This window comes from Watersipora subatra, chromosome 1 (assembly GCF_963576615.1).
Source record: "Watersipora subatra chromosome 1, tzWatSuba1.1, whole genome shotgun sequence".
Lineage (NCBI taxonomy): Eukaryota > Metazoa > Bryozoa > Gymnolaemata > Cheilostomatida > Watersiporidae > Watersipora > Watersipora subatra.
In genome coordinates, this window is record NC_088708.1 from 35,707,375 (window position 1) to 35,729,705 (window position 22,331).

Consider the following 22,331-nt stretch of genomic DNA (forward strand, 5'->3'; position numbering starts at 1 on the left):
AATCTGAATATCGACAATTTATGCTGTATTGTACACCACCAATATCACAGTGATAGAATAAATTCTACACCCACAAACTAGAAATAGCCTTTAGTGATTATCTGATGAAGTATATAGTCCTAAGCTTAACGAGTTTTAAATTGGTAGCATGCCTTTGCATAATCATTATCACATTGGTGATACTAAAATTGTAAATGAACTGCTCAAGAGAGGAAATTGCGAAAATCAATGAACACAAGAAAATAATAAGACTATAGACTGTAAATTTCCATAAATAAAATAATAATGCAAAAATACAATAATTATATTAATAAATTTACTTATTATTATAATAAAATTGGGACCAACTGTTGTTGAGATTAGACCAACCGTTGTCGATATACAAACTCGTCGAGCTTCAAACCCATCGAGGTTCGGACCATAATCCATTACTGATTCATGTACAAGTGAAGGTGTTAAGCTATTGTAAGCAATACTGATATTTACCAGTAAAAGTTACTTCTTTATTCTATAAGTCAAACAACTAAAATACACAACTAACAAAATTCTAAAACAATAGTATTAATGACAAAAGGTTAAAAGAGCTAATAAAAGTTACATCCTTACTTGAACGGTTGTCCGTGTTTGCTTGGCTCGGTCCATGCGACTGCGAGTTTCGATACTCAGATGAGAGTCATGGCAGTCCTTATATGTAGAGGTTTGGTAGTTGGGACAGTGGTGTAGAAGAGGCTCAGCTGATGAAGGAGAATGAGGCTCCATAGGCAGGGGAGAGAGAGGCTCCTTAGCCGGCAGAGGTGAGAGCATCTAAGGAGGTCCTCAGGAAAAGAGAAATATGGAGTTAGAGATGTGGATAAAGATGCTGAGTCATTGGAGTTGTTCTCTTTTATAGGTGTCTGGCATGTGGGATGGTTAGCCTGTAGGTATAAGTTGAGTGTTAAAGTTCAATGCTTTTTGTCAAAATATCTTGTTTGCGTAAGTCTTCAGCTTGTGCACGTGATGTCGGCGTGTAGGGTAGAGCTCGTGACTTACTCCTGGTATCTAGGTCATGTTTGACAGGATTGGCAGACCTGTAAGTAACTCATTTGAATCGTCTCTAATGTTTCTCTGGTGGCTTTTTGATGATGCTGGTTGGTAGGTTTAATTGCTTCCACATCCCTTTGGCGGTTTCTGCAGATGGTGTTGACGCAGTTTCCATGACTGATTTCTTCCAATTCTGAAGTTTCTAGTTTTCCTTTGACATTTCCGATTATTAGATCTTTTGATGTCTTTTAGGCATTTTGCTGCTTGTAGGTATTATATGCTTATTCTGTGGTCTGGCTGCATTCTCTGTTGGTATCTTGTTTTCGCAGTATTTCCATACAACAACAATATATAACTGCTCAACAGACTAATTGATTCAATTATATCTGACTATAAAGCTCAACATTGTAAGAATTTTTGTTTCAGATGCTGCATCTAAAGTTTTGAAAGTGATGGAGGATAACAGTTCTGAGTATTTACTCCATGAACCCTCTATTAAGTCGCCAAAGCACGAACCTCAAACGTTTCACTCAACTGACTTAGGTTAGTGCGTTTAATATTCGTTTTTGTCTCTAATTGTGTTTTGTAATTATTTTGTTATATCAGTGGCATCAACTAGAATTTGTACGTTAATATTTGATTTGATTGAAGCTGCAAAATTTTGTAAATCATAAGCCTCTCCTAAAGGCATGACATTGCATAGATTCATTGATTGCATACATTTGATACATCGATTAGTAAACAAAATTCCTTTGTTACAGAATCTCTGCCAATTACGGGTGATGACTTCCGATTTGGAAATATTCTCTTCACATCAAAATTTGATTCTGGAAATTTGCAAAGGGTAGAGAAGGTGTTTAAGGAGTCTAGTTCAACAGAAAGTGAGTTTATCATGTTGATATACTCTATTTTAGAGCAAATATTAAAATTGGACAGCATTTCATAGTAACTTCTATACTTGTATACCTTCTGTTTCATTACGTAGTGGAATTACTTTACCTGCTTTAAATCTTTAAAGAGCCTGGATATGTAGACCCAGTACCAGATGTAGAATTCAATGTATGGACTCGACCTGATTGTACTGGAACCCAATTTGAAAACACCTGCAGGTAAGTCATTGTTAGATTTGAGAACAGCCGCAAGGAAAGCTATTAGTTTCAGGCAAGTCTAGGCTAGAAGGATGATTATTATTGTTATTGCTGTGAGTCCAGGTTAGCTAACCTGTTGCATCTAGTTTGTAATAATATATATATATATATATATCTAGATCATGGTTCTACTTTGGGATCAAAGGATACATTCCTGGCAAGCTCTGCAAAATAAACATAATGAATATGAACAAGCAAGGAAAGCTATACTCTCAGGGCCATAGTCCAATATACAGGATATTACCTCACAGGCCTCAATGGCAACGACTTAAAGAAAAATGCTTGTTTGAAGTGAGTTGTTTCTAATGAATAAAAATTGTATGAATGGAATTATTTATGTTTTTATTTATCATTTGAAAGCTTGTATAATTTATGCTTTCACTAGACACGGCTCGGCGTGGCCCAGGTAATAAAAAGTCTTTGCACAAAAATTTTATTTGTTTTTAACATATAACAACAGTTACCATTCTAACTTTCAAACTTCATAGCATGAGAAAAGTGTTTCCCGCAGTTCGAATAAATTGAGAGAAAAAATAACACAACAAAATAAAAAAAGGTGTTCAAAAGAAAAAATCAAGGTGTTCAAATGTAAATGAGAAATAATTAGCAAGTAATAGCTAAATGAAGTCCGTTTTGCTACGATTACAATGAAAGATGATTTGGCAATGATTCAACTAATACAAACTGCGAAAACAAAATAAAATTCATGAATATGTTGAATTAATAACAACAATTAGTGCATAGAAGTGTGTGTATATAAAAAAGGTTACTGTTGGAGCAGAAGTTATCCATCAAAACTTTGAATACGACGATACTGGTACAAACTTAAAAATGAGATATCGAATTCTCCTTGTTTGACCAAACGGAGAAAGAATGTAGAGGCAATTCCTACTTGAGATACAATTTTCTGTGTAAAAGTATTTAGCCTTTACAGATTTAGCGATCAAATCTTATGAAAACCCGGAAATAGGAGTGTAACGGCACGTTTTAGATTGGAATGGCACTTTTGAAAATTTCAAATGAAAAAAATAGATAATGATAAAAATTTAGCTTTTAAAAAGTTTTCAAAAGATAACAAACGCAAAAGGTAATGTCAATTAAAAATAAAATGTGCACATTTAGTGTGCGCAATTCCGAAAAGGATATAGAGTATATGGTAAGAGCAATGGGAATGATGAGAACGGCTTAGCCTTGTGGTTACTCGGGCTTGTTAGTAGACCTATGATTTATTGTTACTCGCGCTTGTTAGTAGACCTATGATTTATTGTTACAAGTTCAAATCCAGTACGAAGACTTCATTGCTAAAACACTGAGATTTATATATATAAAATAGTAAAGCATTTGGAGTCTTTGCTATTTTTACTAATATACACAATATTATATTTCTATAAATAAAAGTTGAGCAAACAGTGAAGGTAACTGTTGAAATAGTGAAATGAGTAGCACTAGCACGCTTGTTTGTTAAAATTCATCCCTATGCATTCATTGTGCTCATCCGATGGCTCATGTCTTGTTATTTTTTCAATCTCATTTTCTCATCCGCTGTGCATTCTCATTCTTACAAGACTTCATTCTATTATGTATTATTTTTTTCTCATTCTCATTTATATTTTGTGATTTTAGTGTTGTGCGATTTTGTATGGCAGCTATACAAATTTGTAGTGCTCTCTCACAGAATTCACATTGACATTCTATTATCGTTTTCCGGAATGTCGCGGTACGGTCTATTTTTCCTTCTGCTATCCGTGGTCTTATACAGAATCTCAACAACAGATGGTCCAGTTTGACACAAAATTCTATGGTGCTGATGCAGATGTTACCAACAGGTAGATTGAAATTATCCTTCATCCATTTTCATCTCCATGACATATTTTAATAAACAAATTCCTTTGTGTTTTCTACGACAATTATAGTGTAGAACACTTTGGCTTTCTTATTGATTTTTTACTATGTATGAACTGTATTTATTTGTATTTCGATTTATTTATTGTATGAACTGTTTGTATTTAAGATATTATTAATATTCTAACTGTATGAACTGTGTCCATCTTTTCATATTTTGTAAAGTTTGATTTTCAATGCAAAGTGTCTGTGAGTTGAACTCCTCAAGTCTTGTGAAAGCTGTTTTGGGCAAACTTCACAGTTCTAACTGATAAGCAAGACACTAAAAAATGTCTTGCGTATTTTTGTTTGTCGCTTACATTTTTTGAAGTGTCTCATCGAGTTGAAACTTATTAGAATTCTTGTCTTACTTGATATAATAGTGGAATGAATGGTAGAGGATATGCTGGAAGTTTGAAAAATTATCACTGGAATTTTATGAGCAGACATAGTATATGTGTGTTTGTATTTAGTATTTATTCTTTCACTCTATTGCCATGCTTATGGGATAGTCAAATGTTGATGAAATGTATATGTTTTTGGTAGAGATCGTAGTGCTAACCTTCCGGTGCAGTGCCTTAAATTAGGTTAGGTTACAACTGGACCAAACACTGGACCTAGTCAAATATAATCACTAAGTAGCCAGCCATCTTATGCTATTTTCTTGTCTGACAGAAATGATGAGGACATTTATTATCACAGAGAGCTGTTCACCAGATCCTTAGACGGGCTGCGTGTTGACCTTCTTACCATATCTTCATATCATGGTATTTCTGAGGAAAGAGAACCTGTTTTTGATGAACTTCTATTCCCCGATCATAGCATTCCACGATGTCGGCAGTTTTTTGGAAAGCGTGTTAGTACTTGCAAGCAGATTAGAACTACACTAGTTGCATCTACTACTAGTATGTCACATCGAGACTTTCATGAATAGCAGATGGTGTGCCATTCGGCGCGCTGCATACAGTGCGCTGAATGCAGTTATACTATTATTACTAGTAGGTGAATTGGACTGTATATACAGCGCATTGTATGCAGTGCACTGTATGCAGCGCACTGCATACAGCGCACTGTATACAGTGCAAATCACCTAGTAGTAATAATAGTAAGACTACCAGCAGCAATAATAGCAATAGTAATAACTTGCAATTACTGTTTACATGAAAAGCTAAGTGCACAATGTTGTCTAATAAGTTGTATTGCAATTTGTTTGTTGCTTTCAACAGGTTTTCATTCTAACGAGTAGAGTTCATCCTGGCGAGTCCCCAGCGAGTCATGTGTACAATGGATTTATCAAATTTTTGTTGCGACCTGACGATATACGAGCAAAACAGTTACGCAAGCAGTATGTTTTCAAGTTGATACCTATGCTCAACCCGGATGGAGTCGTTAGAGGTCATTACAGGACTGACTCTAGAGGTATTAATCTCAATCGCCTCTACCTCAATCCAACATTTGACCTTTACCCAACTATCTACGCCGCCAAATCATTACTTGTTTTTCATCATGTGAACAACTGTCAGACGCGTAAGGACTATATACCAGATATGTCAGTTATATTTAGTAACATTAAACCGCATAAGGCAAAATCAAAAAGTTCAGGCTCTGGTCGCAGCACAGAGAGTTGTGCATCTATGTCATCTCCTTGTTTGGGAATCGGTGTAGCGCCACCATCACCTGCAACAGGTGTCAATGGCTATGACGCGTTGAAAAATGAAGGAAGAGATAGTGAAGTGGCAATGAAGAGGTGTTCAAGTGAGACGAGCGAGCAGATGGACACCTACTCAATCATTGGTAGGTTCCACAATCTGTTGCCAGATTTTCAGGAATAGATCTGTTTTATTCTCGTCATTAAGCATTTTAAAATTAATTTCATTTATGTATACTTCTCAAAATTGGTCTGTGTGTATGTCCAGCTATAGCTTTTAAAATCTTGGGATAAAGAATCCACATCGCAGAAGAATTGGTGTCGGACTTTAACATTGGCCAGTCCAATCCCTTACCAAGTAAGCCACATGAGCTTGATGGATTCGTTAGGTGATATATGTCGTTATATGGGCGCAAATACACTACCGCTTTCAGTTACGATCCTACGTGATGGCACAATGTCATGGAGAGCTGTTGTGTAATTTTACAGTTGCTCAATCGTGAGAGCAAGTAGTTAGCTCTTAGTAGTAAGCTTACTCAAATTATTCATTGGCAAAGTGCCAAGCTAATAGCAATTGGCAGGCAACTACATTACCTCTCATTATTTATAAGCTGATTTTTAATACCCGGGCAACCGCTGGACAGCCAGCTAGTTAAAAATATAATGACATCAGTTTCTTTGTTAGAAATTTGCATTTCAGTACACTTATGAGGAGCTCAGTGCAAAGTAGTTTTGTCATCAGGTATATTTAATAACCTGTGGCCTACCCACTGCTGACACCTTTGCATATGTGCATGTTCCACCCTCTACACTAGCGAAATCTTCGCCTGCGCTACAGCTCATACACTATCTCCAGCGTTCCCACTAGGGGAGTGTTGTTTGTTTCTTTAAAATTTCTGCTCTCATCTTTGCACGACTTATTTCAAGTTTTTCTAGTAAGCCACTCGATTGCAGGGGGAGAAGTGCCACATTTGAGTCACCCGAGGTTACGATTCATACCGGCTCAGGAAAGTGGGATAGCATTTTATGTGGATCTTCATGGTCATGCCTCTAAGCGTGGTTGTTTTATGTATGGTAACCATTTGACGGAGGAAGAAAAAGTGGTGAGTCTCATTCATTTCTTTAGGCTGAGTTCTCAAACAAACACATTGATGTTTTTAAAACAGACGTTTGCAAATAACTAGTAGCACTTGCTAGTGGAAGCAAGCTAACAGTTATCTTTTTCTTGAATTAAGTTTCGGTGTTCGGTCTTCAAACCTGTCACAACAAGTTCCTCGCATCAAGCTTTGATTTTACTTTATATGAAGTCTGACTCCACATTGCTTCACACCTTGTGAAAGCATGTAAACATGTGTGATTCCTACCTTGTGAAAGCATGTAAACAAATGTGATTCCTACCTTGTGAAAGCATGTAAACAAATGTGATTCCTACCTTCACGTGTAAACATGTGTGCTGCTAAGCATCTAATCACAAGGCAACCAATTTTGCTTCTGCATGAGCATGAATTAAACAAGTGTTTAATTTCATTTTATTTAACTTTGTCTAAGTGGACTGTCATCGGATAAAATCTGGTCACTTCGTTTAAAATGGCATCAAAATATATTGCTTCAAAATGCTGTTGTTGAAACAATGAATTTTTTATTCAATTCAATTGAGGCCAGTTCTGATTGGTCAACACAACGCATATCATGGTTCTCTTAAACAACCAACTTTACTGTCTTCACTCTGCTTTGGAAGACAACTAACCATTCTTGATCAGTTGTAGCAGGCTTGCAGTTTCTATATGATGGATACGGGTGTTAAACTTCAGTCTTATGATACGCATAATAGATATATTTTTGATTCTCCATATATTTTATTTAATGAAATAGTCTGCTAATTCTTTTAACTACATAATTATAAAGTTGTATATAGTTCGTATAGTAGTATATAAGCTATTGTGAATGTGGAAGTAATTATTAGCAAATTGGTTATAAATCTCTGAAGGGTCGGAGGAGAATTAGTATTCATTACTTGTAAACAAACCAGTAGGTCTGTTATGTAGGCCTAGTTTTACAGAAACTCTAGCATGTCTCCAGGTAGGCCATTTTGTGGTGCTGAGAGCATCTTTTTAGTAATTTATATGTTTTTACTTCCTATCATACAGATGCTCAAACACTTGTGATAAAGGCTTCAATTTTTCTTTTTCATGACCGCCCAGCCATATTTTACACTGTTTTGAAGGATTCCATCAAACTTTCTCCATCGTTGTCTATGATTTGTAAAACTTGATACAAATTATTTAACTATTAATTTTGAGATGTTATTATCTCAAATTATATAGACTGGAATATTAAGACAGCAAATGACGCATTTTAGTTGCTTTTCACTGGAAACCACAATAGAAATGGCTGAATGTGTTTACTGAGCAGGTAATTGGTAGCATGATGCTATATGTTGCAGTAGTGTTTGTTTTTAAGAGGTTTGAATTCTATTAAAGTTATTTTGGAGTCGAAGGTTTCCATCTGAAGTAAATATGAGATGATTAAAGGTTTGCAATAAAATATGCAATCAATAAAAATACTACCATTTAAGATTTAAACTATGATTGTCACTAAAGGGAAATTTCTGAAAATACTAGAATTTATGCATTCAAAAGTCCAATAGATAATCTATTGCTTCCTAAGCTCATATCCTCATTTGCAGGTAGATAATCTATTGTTTCCTAAGCTCATATCCATGAACAGTGCTCATTTCGACTACGGAGGCTGTAACTTCACAGAGAAGAACATGTACACAAAAGACAGAAAAGACGGGCACTCAAAGGAGGGTAGCGGTCGAGTAGCCGTGCACAAGGCTATCGGCATCACACATAGGTGGGCTCCCCACCTTCCCTCTCTATTCCAGCAGCATAGCTCACAAATAACCTTTTATTTTGGTCTTCTCTCATGATCACCAAGTGCTATCGCAGGCCTTTTGCTTTAAAAATGTCGAATATCAAACTTGTGTTTTATCTAAAAATCTCTGTAACACCCAAGGTTAGCCAGTTATTGCAGTTGTACATTGGCAGCTTCTTGAACGTGTTTTTGCGCAGTTTATTTAGTGCTTCAGAAAGTTTTCAGATGATAGAATTGTATAGAAAACTTTTTCACCACAAAATCTTGATCTTATTTACCAATTGTCAATGTAAGCTCGCGTGGCCCTTGTTGTTGGAAACTTCAGTCACCTCGTCTCGCACCCTGATAACTGATAGGTTTATTACAGTCTGCATCTCCGTATTGCTAGTAACTAAACTCTGTTGAACTCTGATTTATAAAAGACGTCACACAGGCTGAGGTTGAGCATAAATTGAGCACACTGAAACAAGACAAGTAATGTTCAATTGCAAATCAACTCCCAGTTGAAGTCACAACGGCTCAAGCACTGTTGCTGAATAAAAAATAAAGGTTTTTGCACAGACCTAAAGAAAATAAACTGCACTGTATTGCACAGACCTAAAGAGAATAAACTGCACTGTATTGCACAGACCTAAAGAGAATAAACTGCACTGTATTGCACAGACCTAAAGAGAATAAACTGCACTGTATTGCAAAAAATACAAAGCTAGTATAATCCTTTTTTTACCTGATAGAAATTTAACTTTTTGCCAAGACAAACTTATTAATTGCTTATGACAAATTTAATACACAGCATACTTGTAATAAACAAGAGCCATTAATTGAGCAATTCTTTTTACGAAGAGGTTTCTTGACACCAACCAGTGACGCCAATCATCAACATCGCCTGCTAATGCCAGCCATCGATACTGGTCGCTGCTAGTGGCCGCTGGCATGCCTCTGAGAATCTGGTCTTTTAACATAAAGCTGCAATCTCTTTTAATTGTTTTAAAAATCACTCCTGTCCATATCCTGTCGATCTTGGACAATCACCCTTGTCTATATCCTGTCAATTTTGTACAATCACTTTTGTCTATATCCTGTCAATCTTGTACAATCACTCTTGTCTATATCCTGTCAATCTTGGACAATCACTCCTGTCTATATCCTGTCAATTTGGACAATTACTCTTGTCTATATCCTGTCAATTTTGTACAATCACTTTTGTCTATATCCTGTCAATCTTGTACAATCACTCTTGTCTATATCCTGTCAATCTTGTACAATCACTCTTGTCTATATCCTGTCAATCTTGGACAATCACTCTTGTCTATATCCTGTCAATCTTGGACAATCACTCCTGTCTATATCCTGTCAATTTGGACAATTACTCTTGTCTATATTCTGTCAATTTTGTACAATTACTGGAAGCTCATGGAAGCATCTTTAGTTGTAAGTTTAATTTTATAACAAAATATAGTGTCTACATCCAAATTCGACTAACGCATATCATTCTTATAAAAGTTTTTTCATTTCATGCTAACATTTCCTTTTTAGCTACACTCTCGAGTGTAACTATAATTCTGGGCGGCTAGTCAACTCTTTAGCCAGCCCAGCCGATGGAAGGATAACTCCTCCTCCAGTGGCTGCGTTTCCACCTAAGTTCACCGAAGCTCATTTTGAAGAGGCAAGTACATGTATTTGATGATGTAGAGTTCATCTGTTTACATATTATGCTAGGCGGTGTGATGGTTGAAGAGCCGGTGTGATGGTTGGAGAGCCGAGCTGTTAACATATGGCCATACTCATTCAATGATTATTTCAAGGTTAAAGCTAGCGGACAGATACGCTGTCCAACAGTGTCTAACCATTTAGTCTTTGTCCTATAAAGGTTTCATGCTTATTTTAATAGCCTTCAAAATGCTTTTAATTTAGTCTTCAGAATTTGAGTTGTTCTTTTTTTGGCTGTAAGCAAACTGAAGACCCAACTTTTAGCGAAGGTTTGGCACGCCACAAATGTCTTATCTCTGCTCAGGTCGGTAGGGCAATGGCGATATCAGCTATAGACTACACAAATACCAACCCCTGCTCAAGAATACAATATTCAGAGCTTCCCTCAGTCTATGCTGTACGGGACTGGCTACGAAGGTCCCTTAGAGCTAACAAGGGGCCTAGGTATAGCAGACCTTCTATGACAGTCAACCCTAAACTCTTTGCTAAAAGGTATGCATAACTTGGATTTCTCAATAGCCCAATCACTATACATCGATCAGCTGCAATTAGACAACATAAAGAATTGAGAGTTGTTTTTTTCTGTCTGACATACAAACAAGCTAGTAGATTTAGCACATGGCCGTAATCAAAAGTGGTTTTTGTAGAGTTACTGTATCCGTATTGGATACAGTAACTCTACATTAAAAATATTAATAAATGAGTAATTATTCATGATTCTCGAATGAGCTGTTGAGCGCCTCTTGCTACTTTCAATCTTCGTGTTTCAAGGTTACTTGGTGGACTGTAGTCATCTCGAGAGTTTGCTCTGTTCATACAGTACTCTTCAACTACTTGTTGCTGTTTCTCTATATCTATATGCTAGCGTAATGCCCGGCGTTGCACGGGTATTAAAATCAGCTTATAAACAATGAGAGATAATGTAGTTGCCTGTCACTTGCTATTACCCTGGCACATTGCCAATGGCTAATTTGAGTAAGGTTACTAATAAGAGCCAACTACTCGCTCTCACGATTGAGCACACATAAAATTGCGCCACCGCTCTCAATGATGTCGCTCTGTAATGGATATCAGTAGCATATTTTCACCCATATAACGACATATATCGCCTACTAAATCTATCAAAACTATTTGATTCACAGAGGAGCACATTTTTTCATGCTAATAAATTAATTCGTGAATCCAGCTAGCAATAGAGTGCAAAACCTTCACACGTGTACAGCATGTGTTTAACATTATGTATGACTTTTTTATTCTATATGTATTTTATTTGTATCTGCAAATCAAATCTTCTGCATGCCATAATGTTTAAATCAAATTTATCATTGTCAATTTCATCAACTTCAGTATTAGAAGTTGTTGGAGGTGGCTTAACAGTGAAAAACTACAAGAGCAACTTTTGACAACGACATGATGAATTTTGAAGAAATTGTGACAACCTTGAACAATTCTTAAAGAATTGCGATGCATTGACAATGAGTGCAATTCTAACCCTTAGAGACTTAGCTATGTTTACTGACTACACCTGGTGACTACTTCTTTGTTTTATGTAGTGGTTATTCTCTTGATGTCTTTTAACAGCCAACAACTCTAATTATTCATGGATTTTAACTATTCGCGGAATTTTCTGCCTGTGAGTTGTTACATTCACCGAATAATAGCATCCTGTAGGGTAGTAGGTGCTGATGAGCCTGCAAGAGTTGAGGAGTGTTGGACCAATGTTTAATAGGCTACTATAAGCCATACCACGCTCAGTGGATGTGTTGCCAGGCAACTGCTATGTCGAGTTGATAGCAGGCTAACTTAAGAAACTATTGGAAGGAAAGCTTATTGATTAAAACATTATTTGCTGCATTAGAATATAAAAATGTGGTGCTTGTTTTTACTCAGTTATATAAACTGCTATTTCTGTGTAGCCAGTAGCATTTGCAGGAATCACGTCATTTTACTATTTAAAGCCAACTATCAGCTAAGGGGTTGAAAGTCGGTGTTATCTGCTTCCGCGGTAGTTAGACGGGTATATTTGTAGTTTCCTTGGCTTGTAGACTGATGTCAGCTGTGTCAGTAGACTGCTGTTAGCTATGTCAGTAGTCTGCTGTCAGCTGTGTCAGTAGTCTGCTGTCAGCTGTGTCAGTAGTTTGCTGTCAGCTGTGTCAGTAGACTGCTGTCAGTTGTGTCAGTAGACTGCTGTTAGCTGTGTCAGTAGACTGCTGTTAGCTGTGTCAGTAGTCTGCTGTCAGCTGTGTCAGTAGACTGCTGTCAGTTGTGTCAGTAGACTGCTGTCAGCTGTGTCAGTAGTCTGCTGTCAGCTGTGTCAGTAGACTGCTGTTAGCTGTGTCAGTAGACTGATGTTAGCTGTGTCAGTAGTTTCTGATCATTTGAGTGGATCATCTAGACATACATGTACTTTATGGTATGCTATATAATGATTCAAGTTTGACAATGCTCCTTGCTTGCTTTAGCATTGGTCAACTCTTCTTGACAAAAAGTGAGCCTATCGCCAGACCAATTGCTCCGATACACGCAGCTTCTAACTCAAATGATATAACAAACAAAACTGGATTCAGCTTTGGTCGGACTGCCCGTTTCAGTGATGGCAACTCGCAGCCGTCTGTAGCATCGTGTCCAAGTAGAAAACTAGGAGGTGACTTGGCACCTGTTCGAGATGGTGAGTGGTGCTCAGAGCCATTTGTCTCTGGTGTAAACCATCAGAGTTCCTTTCAGTTGTCTTAAGAGTTTTAATGGCGTTAGCGTACCGTTATGGTTAATTTTTTGGGCTTGTGATTTTCTTGTAGCTAATTATAGGGTGCAGTGCACCCTCAGGATACGATTTTGATTCGTGCCAGGGTTGGCATCGTATGGTGAAAAAAATCGTATGGAGGGGTATAGAAACCATTGTAATTATATAATGCAAACATTCCCTGGTGAAAATCATCAAAATTTTATACAAGTAGGCCTACTGTACATATTAAAAATTAATAACAAAATAGTATGTTAACCTTAGTAACTGTAGTTACCTACAATAACTTTAATATGTGTAGTGTATTTATTGGTTATGATTTGCATTAAAATGTAACGTTACAATGCGCTATGCAGTACATACCATAGAGAGTGCTTTCCTTCAAAGCAGACGTACGTTTAACATAAACTTTGAATTTACTTTAAATAAGTTTAGCTTACTAAACACACACTTAAAGCTAAGTTTTAGTATGTATTTGTAACTATATTACTGAATTTCAACATTTTGTCACCAAAACTTTCCCACTTATTAGTTTTTGGCTTTGTTGTCAATATAATTTTAGCCGCTCTCATTTTCAACCTACATCGGCAAGAAAGCCGAAAGCCTGTGTTTTAGCAAGCTGTCTGACCACTGACCTTCTGTTTGAAGGGATCACAACTCCAACTTTGCTACTTGTTTTAAAGGAAAAATATTACTGTTGTACACACGAAAATTGCTGAACTGAGATAAATTGATCATCGTGTCTCTGCCAGGCGTTGGGAAAATATTTTTTGCGAACAGAATTTCGACATCTTTCTTATTTTGACATACATAATAAGCACACCTACTGCCAAATTTGAACTCGGGTGAAAATTTTGTTGAATTCATATGTTGAAATAAGGTTTATATGTTGAGGTGAAAAAATCATCATGTTCCACTTCGTAATTGGAAAAAATCACATATCAGGGTAATCGTAGAGTTTTGTTGATTATTACTAGAATAATAGCCATGAGTTTTATGAAGTAGGCATATCAATGTCATGCCAATGCTGGTAATATGGAATCGCAACAAATAAATCTCAATAGGCATCCGATCTGATGAATCCCTTAAGAATACTCCCGCTTTCACATACATGTACTATCCTTTTTTTCGTGTGTTTTCTGTCACATTTTGTTTCATGTATAGCGCACCGTCGCAGTTTCTCTCTGCCTTCTCCCACTATGCTTGCCAAATGTGCCGGTTCACAAAAGCCCAGAACCCTTTCCGATATGACACCCACCAAGTCCTACTCTTTGAGATGTGAGTATTTCCTTTGAGTTTGATTGGTGTAACTTTTTCCCATCCAAATTTACTAATCAGCATTTCTTGTAAACTTTAAGAATTTGCTGTTATTATTAAAGCTGAAGTATAGTTCCGCTACACTTTACCAGACTTCTTTATGCACATAACGCTTGCGGAGCTCATCTTCTTAATGCTAGTCAAAATCATTATACAACTCCAGCTGCCTCCTTAAATCTGTTCATTCACACAAGTTGTTTATGATTTATTAACAGTACAGGGTAGGGTTGCACGATAGCTCGATAGTCGACTGCAATAGTCGATAGTTGTCTTCTCGATATGAATATGTTGATTATTTTTAGCCTATTAAAACATCGAAGCTTTTATATCATTATCGAATAATAAAAAAGAATATGAACCGATAGTTTTGCAGATAGTTTTTGTTGTTTCTTCTGCAGCTTTTCCTTTTCCCATCGCTTCCCACAATCGTCGATCTTTTCAGGCACGGGTGGTCATCTGGCTAGTGAAGTTATCTTCTTGATAACACGATAGTTTTACCAGCTGCCAAGTCACGCGATAACTATCGGTGAACTCTGCTCATTGATAATTCAATAGCTATTGCTATCGGTGAGACAACTCCAATGATAGTCCAACACACCTTTCTAAACTACAAATGCTATCCCTAATACAGGGTCATATTTTCAAGATAAAATGTACAGGGAAACCATTCAAGGACATGCTTCGAAGGGAAACCATGCAGGGACATACTTTGAAGGGAAACCATTCAGGGACATACTTTGAAGGGAAACCATTCAGGGACATACATTGAAGGGAAACCATTCAGGGACATACATTGAAGGGAAACCATTCAGGGATATACTTTGAAGGGAAACCATTCAGGGACATACATTGAAGGGAAACCATTCAGGGATATACTTTGAAGGGAAACCATTCAGGGTCATACTTCTATATATATAAATCTCACAGTTTGTGTGTATGTGCCTTTTGATATGTCCGGTTATAGCTATTAAAATATTGGAATGAAGAATCCATGTCACAGAAGCTTTGATCTTGAAATTTGCCGTTCACCAGATGACACACTAAACCACTGAGCTGCGTGAGATTGATAGATTCGTTGGGTGGTGTGATTGAATAGTCGGGTGAAAATACCTCTAGGCGTTACCTAACGTGATTAAAGCTTGATCCAACAGCTTTTATTAGTAAATTACTAGCCTACTCAAATTAGCCATTGGCAATGTGCCAGGCTAATGGCAAGTGGCAGGCAAATACATTACCTGTCACTGTTTTATAAGCTGTTTTCAATATCGGTGCAACGCCGGGCATTCCGCTAGTTGAAAATAAACGGTAAAGGGACACACTTTGAAAATAAACAGTACAAGGACATACTTTGAAGGGAAATCGTACAGGGGCATACTTTGAAAATAAATAGTACATGGACATACATTGTACTTTGAAGGGAAACCTTACAGGGACATACTTTGAAGAGAAACTGTATGGGGACACACTTTAAAGGTAAACAGTACACCGACATACTTTGAAGGGAAACAGTACATCATTATACTTTGAAAATAAAAACGGTACATCAACATACCTTGAAGATAAACCGTGCATGGACATACTTTGAAACGAAACCATACTTGGACACACATACACCGTAGCATTACCCAACCATAAGTCTTAAGTCATCTCTTTCTGGGTTTTTAGGCCTACCAAAGATGAGAGTGACTAGCGAGTTAGACTACTAGTAGTAGCCTTTATACGAGTTCGATGACTATTTAATTGCTTAGAATGATCTAGAAATAGTTAGAGAATTTTTGTTAAATTAGTCAGCTAAATCTGTTGTAGTGATGCACACCTTGTCCAGACAAGCAAACAAACCCCTACAGTCACTGCAAATGAAACTGCCAGAAAATAACCAGAAAGCAAAGCTACAGAATGGCCAATCAAAGAATGAACAAGCAAAAGGGGGTGATTCAACCTCATCAACTATAGAACAAGTGGGTTTCTATAAAAGTTTCATTTGAACTAATATATGTAATGATATTATCACTGATATTAGTGGCTGGCATTTGGTTTAAACAGGTGCTTCCACCTGACTCATACGGTAATCTAATAGACAAAGCTCCAATTACTTCGTCTGAGGGAAATGACATCACACCGCTTAATGACCGGGTAAAGGAGCTTGGTATTGTTCTCGAAAAGACCTCGATAAAGATTGACAAAAAGTTGGCATCCAAAGGAAGTAAAACCAAAAAAGGTTGGTTTGTAGTAGAAGCTAATAGATGAGCGGAGAAGGAAAAGCATTCATTAAGACAATCCTTGTCTTTAGACTAGAGTGAGTTACTATTGCTTTATTCACTGTCAGACTTTGAGGGATGAGAAGGATATATTAAAATTTAGTGTAATTTATTTAAGGTTTGGTAATGTTTAGTCTGGGTTCAGGGCAATCAGCAGCTGAGGGCAATCAGCATACACCGATGGCAAACGACCACTTTTTACAAATTATTATCCTGGAGCCTGGCTAACCATTGACCAGTTTAATAAACTTTTTTGTTTCAAGTGAAAAAAAGTAATGTGTTTTTCTTAATTTACATTTTCAGTAGTATTCATATTTAAATAATCATGAAGTTTTAATCAAATACAGCCATTACCCTGCTTTAGCACTCAAACTAAACTGAATAATTATTGTCCTCACGTATGATGACCTCAGGCTTTGCTCCGGAACCTCCGCTCATTTGTTCCATTAATACTCTGTTTGTCAGCTCAATTACATATATGATTTGCTCAAATAACAAATAAGTTGTCTTGTTCGTTAAGGTACTAACATTAAGGCTACCTGCAGTGATCGGGCTACACCCAGGAATGGTCTACTGCAAGGATCAAATATAGCCCTATCCTGTAGAGACAGGTGAGATCTGTTAGTCTCCCCAATTTCTAAATATTATTAGGATGACAGTCTATTACACACATATTACACGCGATATCCTAGTGTGAAGCTCTCTTACAGTAAACTCATGTTAAAAGTAAAATTGTACAATATAAACATGAAATGATTGAAATGAATCGTCGTTGATTAGGCTGAATCCTGTTCTAAAAGATTTGTAAGTACTACTTAATTTAATTGTCCAACCAATAGTGCAGGTAAAAACATGATTTTATTGTTTTTGACCATTTATGGAAACCACGAGTTTCAGTTAAGACCATAAAAAGCTCTATTAGTATTACCTCTATTAGTAATAACTAATAATCCCACGACCAAACACGAGCGAAGCGATTGTTTGGGAGATTTATGATAAATGCATATGTGCACACAACTCACGAACATTATTCATCAACGGCCGTCGCAAACCCTTGTACCGAAATGTCATCAACAAATTTAACCATTTCCCAATGAAGTCGTTTAAGTATAATAACGATACAAAACACATACAAACCTATTTAAATATGTTACCAAGTCTTTATTATTTGTAGAAAATTTCCTAAACCTTACCCATCTGATCGGATTATACATAAATAGACAGATTAATTCGGCCTAAAATCGTTATTAAAACTTGACAAGCCTTATTTTTATGAAAATTAAGACCGGCAAACGAAACGCCGAGCGACAGAGAAGAGAACCATTAAGTCGTGTGCATTTCACGAAAAAAATCTGCACATTTCACCAGTTTATAGCATTGTTCAATTGCCGAAGGTTTCTGTAATTAACGTAGAAGTACTGAAAAGTAATCATTTCTTTTTTGCCGATTTCAAAGTAACTGACATTTTGGACACTTATGAGTACTTTGGTATTCCAACCGATGTCCAAAGCAGCGATAGTAAAGAAAATGATGATATTTTTTCTAACGATTCTTATGAGATTATTACAATATTTAATTATAAGAATAACTAGCTGTGCCACCCGGCGTTGCCCCTGTAATAGAAGAGTATTTGGACAAAAAGTTGATTTGTATTTAACATATAACAACATTTGCCATTTTAACTTTCAAACTACATATCATGAGAAAAGATTTTTGTCTTATAAACAATGAGGAGTAGTGAGAATTTTGCTATTAGGCAGTTTAATAAAGTAAGCGAACAGCTTCTCGTGACGTTATGCTATGACCCGCGTCATACGTAGAGCAGTTAGGTATTGCTCTGATATAATGACTTATATTGGCAGGCTAGCAATTCGACTTCCGTAGTCTAGTGGTCAAGGCGTATGACTGGTGAATGGCTTGATCCGAGATTGAATCCTCTTCCGTATGAAATATTTATTCCAAGATTTTAAGATCTATAGCCGGATTTCTGATGAACACACGGACAGACTTTGAGAAATATATATATAGATTATTCGATTTTATAAGATTTAATTATAAGAATAATTATTCGATTTTATAAGATTTAATTAAAAGAATAAGCATTCGAATTTACAAGATCGAAGTATATAGTGATCGATGTTGGGCGATATGTTACTGTTATTATTTTTTTTTAAATAATTTTGTTAAATAGATTTTCTAAAAATCTATATAAATATCACAACTTCTCGATATTGTTACCTATGACGTTTTGAAAGGTAAACAAAATTGTGCATTGGTTTTCTATTATTTCTGTATTACTGTATTAATAATATTGGTTATTCTAATAATATCAGTGCATTTTACTTCTAATATTGCATTTCTCCTATTGCGGGGAGAGATATAAACATATAATCTTTTTCTTTCATTATTGCTGTTTGTTGTACATAAAAACACCCAGTACATTACAGCTACCATTGCAGTTCTCCTATTGCATTGCACTGCCATTTGACTGCTAATATTGCATTTCTCAACCAGCAGTACCCTTTCTTTTTCCATTATCACTTTGGTCGTGGGCTGTATGGCAGGGGAATTTCTAGTTATTATATCTCTATAACTAATTATTATATCTCTGTAACTAATTATTATACCTCTGTAACTAATTATTATATCTCTGTAACTAATTATTATCTCTCTTTAACTAATTATTATATCTCTATAACTAATTATTATACCTCTGTAACTAATTATTATATCTCTGTAACTAATTATTATATCTCTATAACTAATTATTATACCTCTGTAACTAATTATTATATCTCTGTAACTAATTATTATCTCTCTGTAACTAATTATTATACCTCTGTAACTAATTATTATACCTCTGTAACTAATTATTATACCTCTGTAACTAATTATTATCTCTCTGTAACTAATTATTATCTCTCTGTAACTAATTATTATATCTCTATAACTAATTATTATACCTCTGTAACTAATTATTATACCTCTGTAACTAATTATTATATCTCTATAACTAATTATTATATCTCTGTAACTAATTATTATATCTCTGTAACTAATTATTATCTCTCTGTAACTAATTATTATACCTCTGTAACTAATTATTATACCTCTGTAACTAATTATTATATCTCCGTAACTAATGATTACTTTTCTGCAAATAATTTGTCTTGATGCCCATCGATTACATTTTCATTTATGGTATCCTAGTTTTTTACATAGTTATATCTTATGAATGAATACTAATATATCGTATTGTTTTCCTCCTCAAACTCCGCTGTTGTTCTCTGCGAATATACTGTATAGCCTTAGTTTTGTTGTAATTGAGAATGTAGCTGTTTGCAGCCTTGAAGGACTCTAGGAAAGGCACGACAGAGTCGGGAACGACATCATGCAAGATAACGAAGATTTTTGCGCTTGTATCTTGTTGTTAATTTAACACTCTCAACAAGCCCCATTGATTGCGCAAGCTTCTACAACATGACAGTTGGTTTCATCATGCTGTCTAATGCTATCGGTATTTAATGCAACAGCAACTCCTCATACATAACTCTGGCCTATTTCAGAGAGACCGGTGAAGGGGAAAAAATGGCAGCAAATAGAAAAGAAAAAGAAGTGAGTCAGGAGAGTATGGCATCGAATAGTGTTATGAATTGTGCTGGTTGCCATGTATTTTGCAAAAGCTTACTCTAGCTAAAAATTCATCTTTGCATAATTTCTTTCCGTCTAATTTTGAAAATCATTACTAGATGTTGCAAACAAAAATAGCAAATACTTTTTGTTTAACATGAGAACATTGGTATTTCTTACCTCAACTATTAACAGTGTTGAAACTTCACTTCATGACTAACTCTATGGAATGGTCAGTTTAGTTTTCAGCTGCATTTTCAAATGCTGTTGGACTTGTCCCTTTGAAGCTGCCGATGACTTATACATAGAAATAGATGAAGGTAATTTCAACATAGCCTGACTTTCACATAGAGATAGATGGAGGTAATTTCAACATAGCCTAATGACTTACACATAGAGATAGATGGAGGTAATTTCAACATAGCCTAATGACTTACACATAGAGAATGATGGAGTTCCTTAGGCCAGCAGTAGCTTGACAACTTTTTGGTGCACAATATTGTACAAGTGTAAATACTTTAATATTATCATAGCCACACCAATCTTAGTTTTGACAAAGTTACCCTCAAAATCTCTGTCTGCGATAAAATTTAGAGTGAACCTACACAACCAGTTTTAGATCTAAGTGTATGTTGTATCTTAATCATATTTTTACCAAGTAATATGATTTTTGTAGTTTTAAATTTTTATTTATGTATTTTTCAGTCAGCAAGTTTTTTAGGAGCATATATACAAACATTTTATCTCTCTTACTGAAACAAAATACACACTTGAAAAAAATAGTGCTAGTTAGTCTTCACATCACCCTAGCTAGTACTAGTTAGTCTTCATATCACCCTAGCTAGTACTAGTTAGTCTTCACATCACCCTAGCTGGTACTAGTTAATCTTCACATCACCCTAGCTGGTACTAGTTAGTCTTCACATCACCCTAGCTAGTACTAGCTAGTCTTCACATCACCCTAGCTGGTACTAGTTAGTCTTCACATCACCCTAGCTAGTACCAGTTAGTCTTCACATCACCCTAGCTAGTACTAGCTAGTCTTCACATCACCCTAGCTGGTACTAGTTAGTCTTCACATCACCCTAGCTAGTACCAGTTAGTCTTCACATCACCCTAGCTAGTCTTCACATCACCCTAGCTGGTACTAGTTAGTCTTCACATCACCCTAGCTGGTACTAGTTAGTTTTCACATCACCCTAGCTAGTACTAGTTAGTCTTCATATCACCCTAACTAGTACTAGTTAGTCTTCACATCACCCTAGCTAGTACTAGTTAGTCTTCACATCACCCTAGGTAGTACTAGTTAGGCTTCACATCACCCTAGCTAGTAATAGTTAGTCTTCACATCACCCTAGCTAGTACTAGTTAGGCTTCAAAAGAGTGTCAAAGTCTCACACTCTTTTGAGAGTGAGACCAAGCAAGTCAATTAATTGTCGTGCATTGGTTTGATAAAGACATTGAACCTGCCAAGCTATTAATACTCCACACCTTCCGTTCATTATCTTTATCCACAACAAGTATTTAAGTGTTCACTACATTACCAAGCACATGTTTCAGGGCAAACAGTTTGAGAGGAAACTAAAGAGTAGAATGAGCCAACTGGAGCACTCGGAAGCCTACTGGGTGCAACTATGAGGCCTATTTTGTCCTCTTTTTCTTTATAATCGCAACTAGCATCGCTATCGTGTTGTGTGCTTCGTTGAACAAGGTGCTATCTCTGTGAGATTCTACAATACTGCAAGAGAATCTTTGACTGTATTTACTGTATATTACGTTCTCACACAGCTAATATTATATTTTACAGCCGTAGATAGTATTGAATTATTTGAAATTTATGATTGCTGTGAGTTGCTATTGTTGTACGTCATATAACAACTATTCTAATGCTTATAGTTGAAAATAATGTAAACCATTTATTGAAAAATCTAGTGAAGGAGTGAACTAACCGAAGTTAATTACAGTAAAAAATAGCATAGTCTTCGTACTTTGTTTGCCCAGAGCCAATTCTAATGAAATGAAACTCCATTTTAGACACTTTTATACAAGAATGGCCAATGCATTGTCCATAGAATACACAGTAAAATAGAAAATGATTTCCA

At 36.0% G+C, this 22,331-nt stretch overlaps 1 protein-coding gene across 1 annotated transcript; it reads left to right on the forward strand.

Annotated features, from left to right (window-relative positions):
* The first annotated feature begins 1,045 nt into the window (after positions 1–1,045).
* LOC137387061 (cytosolic carboxypeptidase-like protein 5) lies at positions 1,046–22,323 on the forward strand. Its single transcript, XM_068073350.1, has 19 exons — positions 1,046–1,127; positions 1,447–1,563; positions 1,782–1,901; positions 2,039–2,129; positions 2,288–2,459; positions 3,831–3,994; positions 4,725–4,905; positions 5,276–5,843; positions 6,652–6,800; positions 8,384–8,553; positions 10,111–10,240; positions 10,589–10,776; positions 12,747–12,952; positions 14,189–14,302; positions 16,148–16,299; positions 16,385–16,559; positions 17,120–17,210; positions 20,166–20,214; positions 21,790–22,323. The coding sequence occupies exons 1-19, from the start codon at positions 1,046–1,048 to the stop codon at positions 21,865–21,867; spliced, it is 2,997 nt and encodes a 998-aa protein (XP_067929451.1). The 3' UTR covers positions 21,868–22,323.
* The last annotated feature ends 8 nt before the right edge of the window (positions 22,324–22,331 follow it).

Bases quoted from the DNA above. Each gene is read 5' to 3' on its own strand.
- LOC137387061 (XM_068073350.1), top strand. From the start codon at position 1,046: ATGTTTGACAGGATTGGCAGACCTGTAAGTAACTCATTTGAATCGTCT. The intron at 2,460-3,830 runs GTGAGTTGTTTC...ACAAATTTGTAG, and splicing joins AAGAAAAATGCTTGTTTGAA to TGCTCTCTCACAGAATTCAC. The intron at 17,211-20,165 runs GTGAGATCTGTT...GGCCTATTTCAG, and splicing joins GCCCTATCCTGTAGAGACAG to AGAGACCGGTGAAGGGGAAA.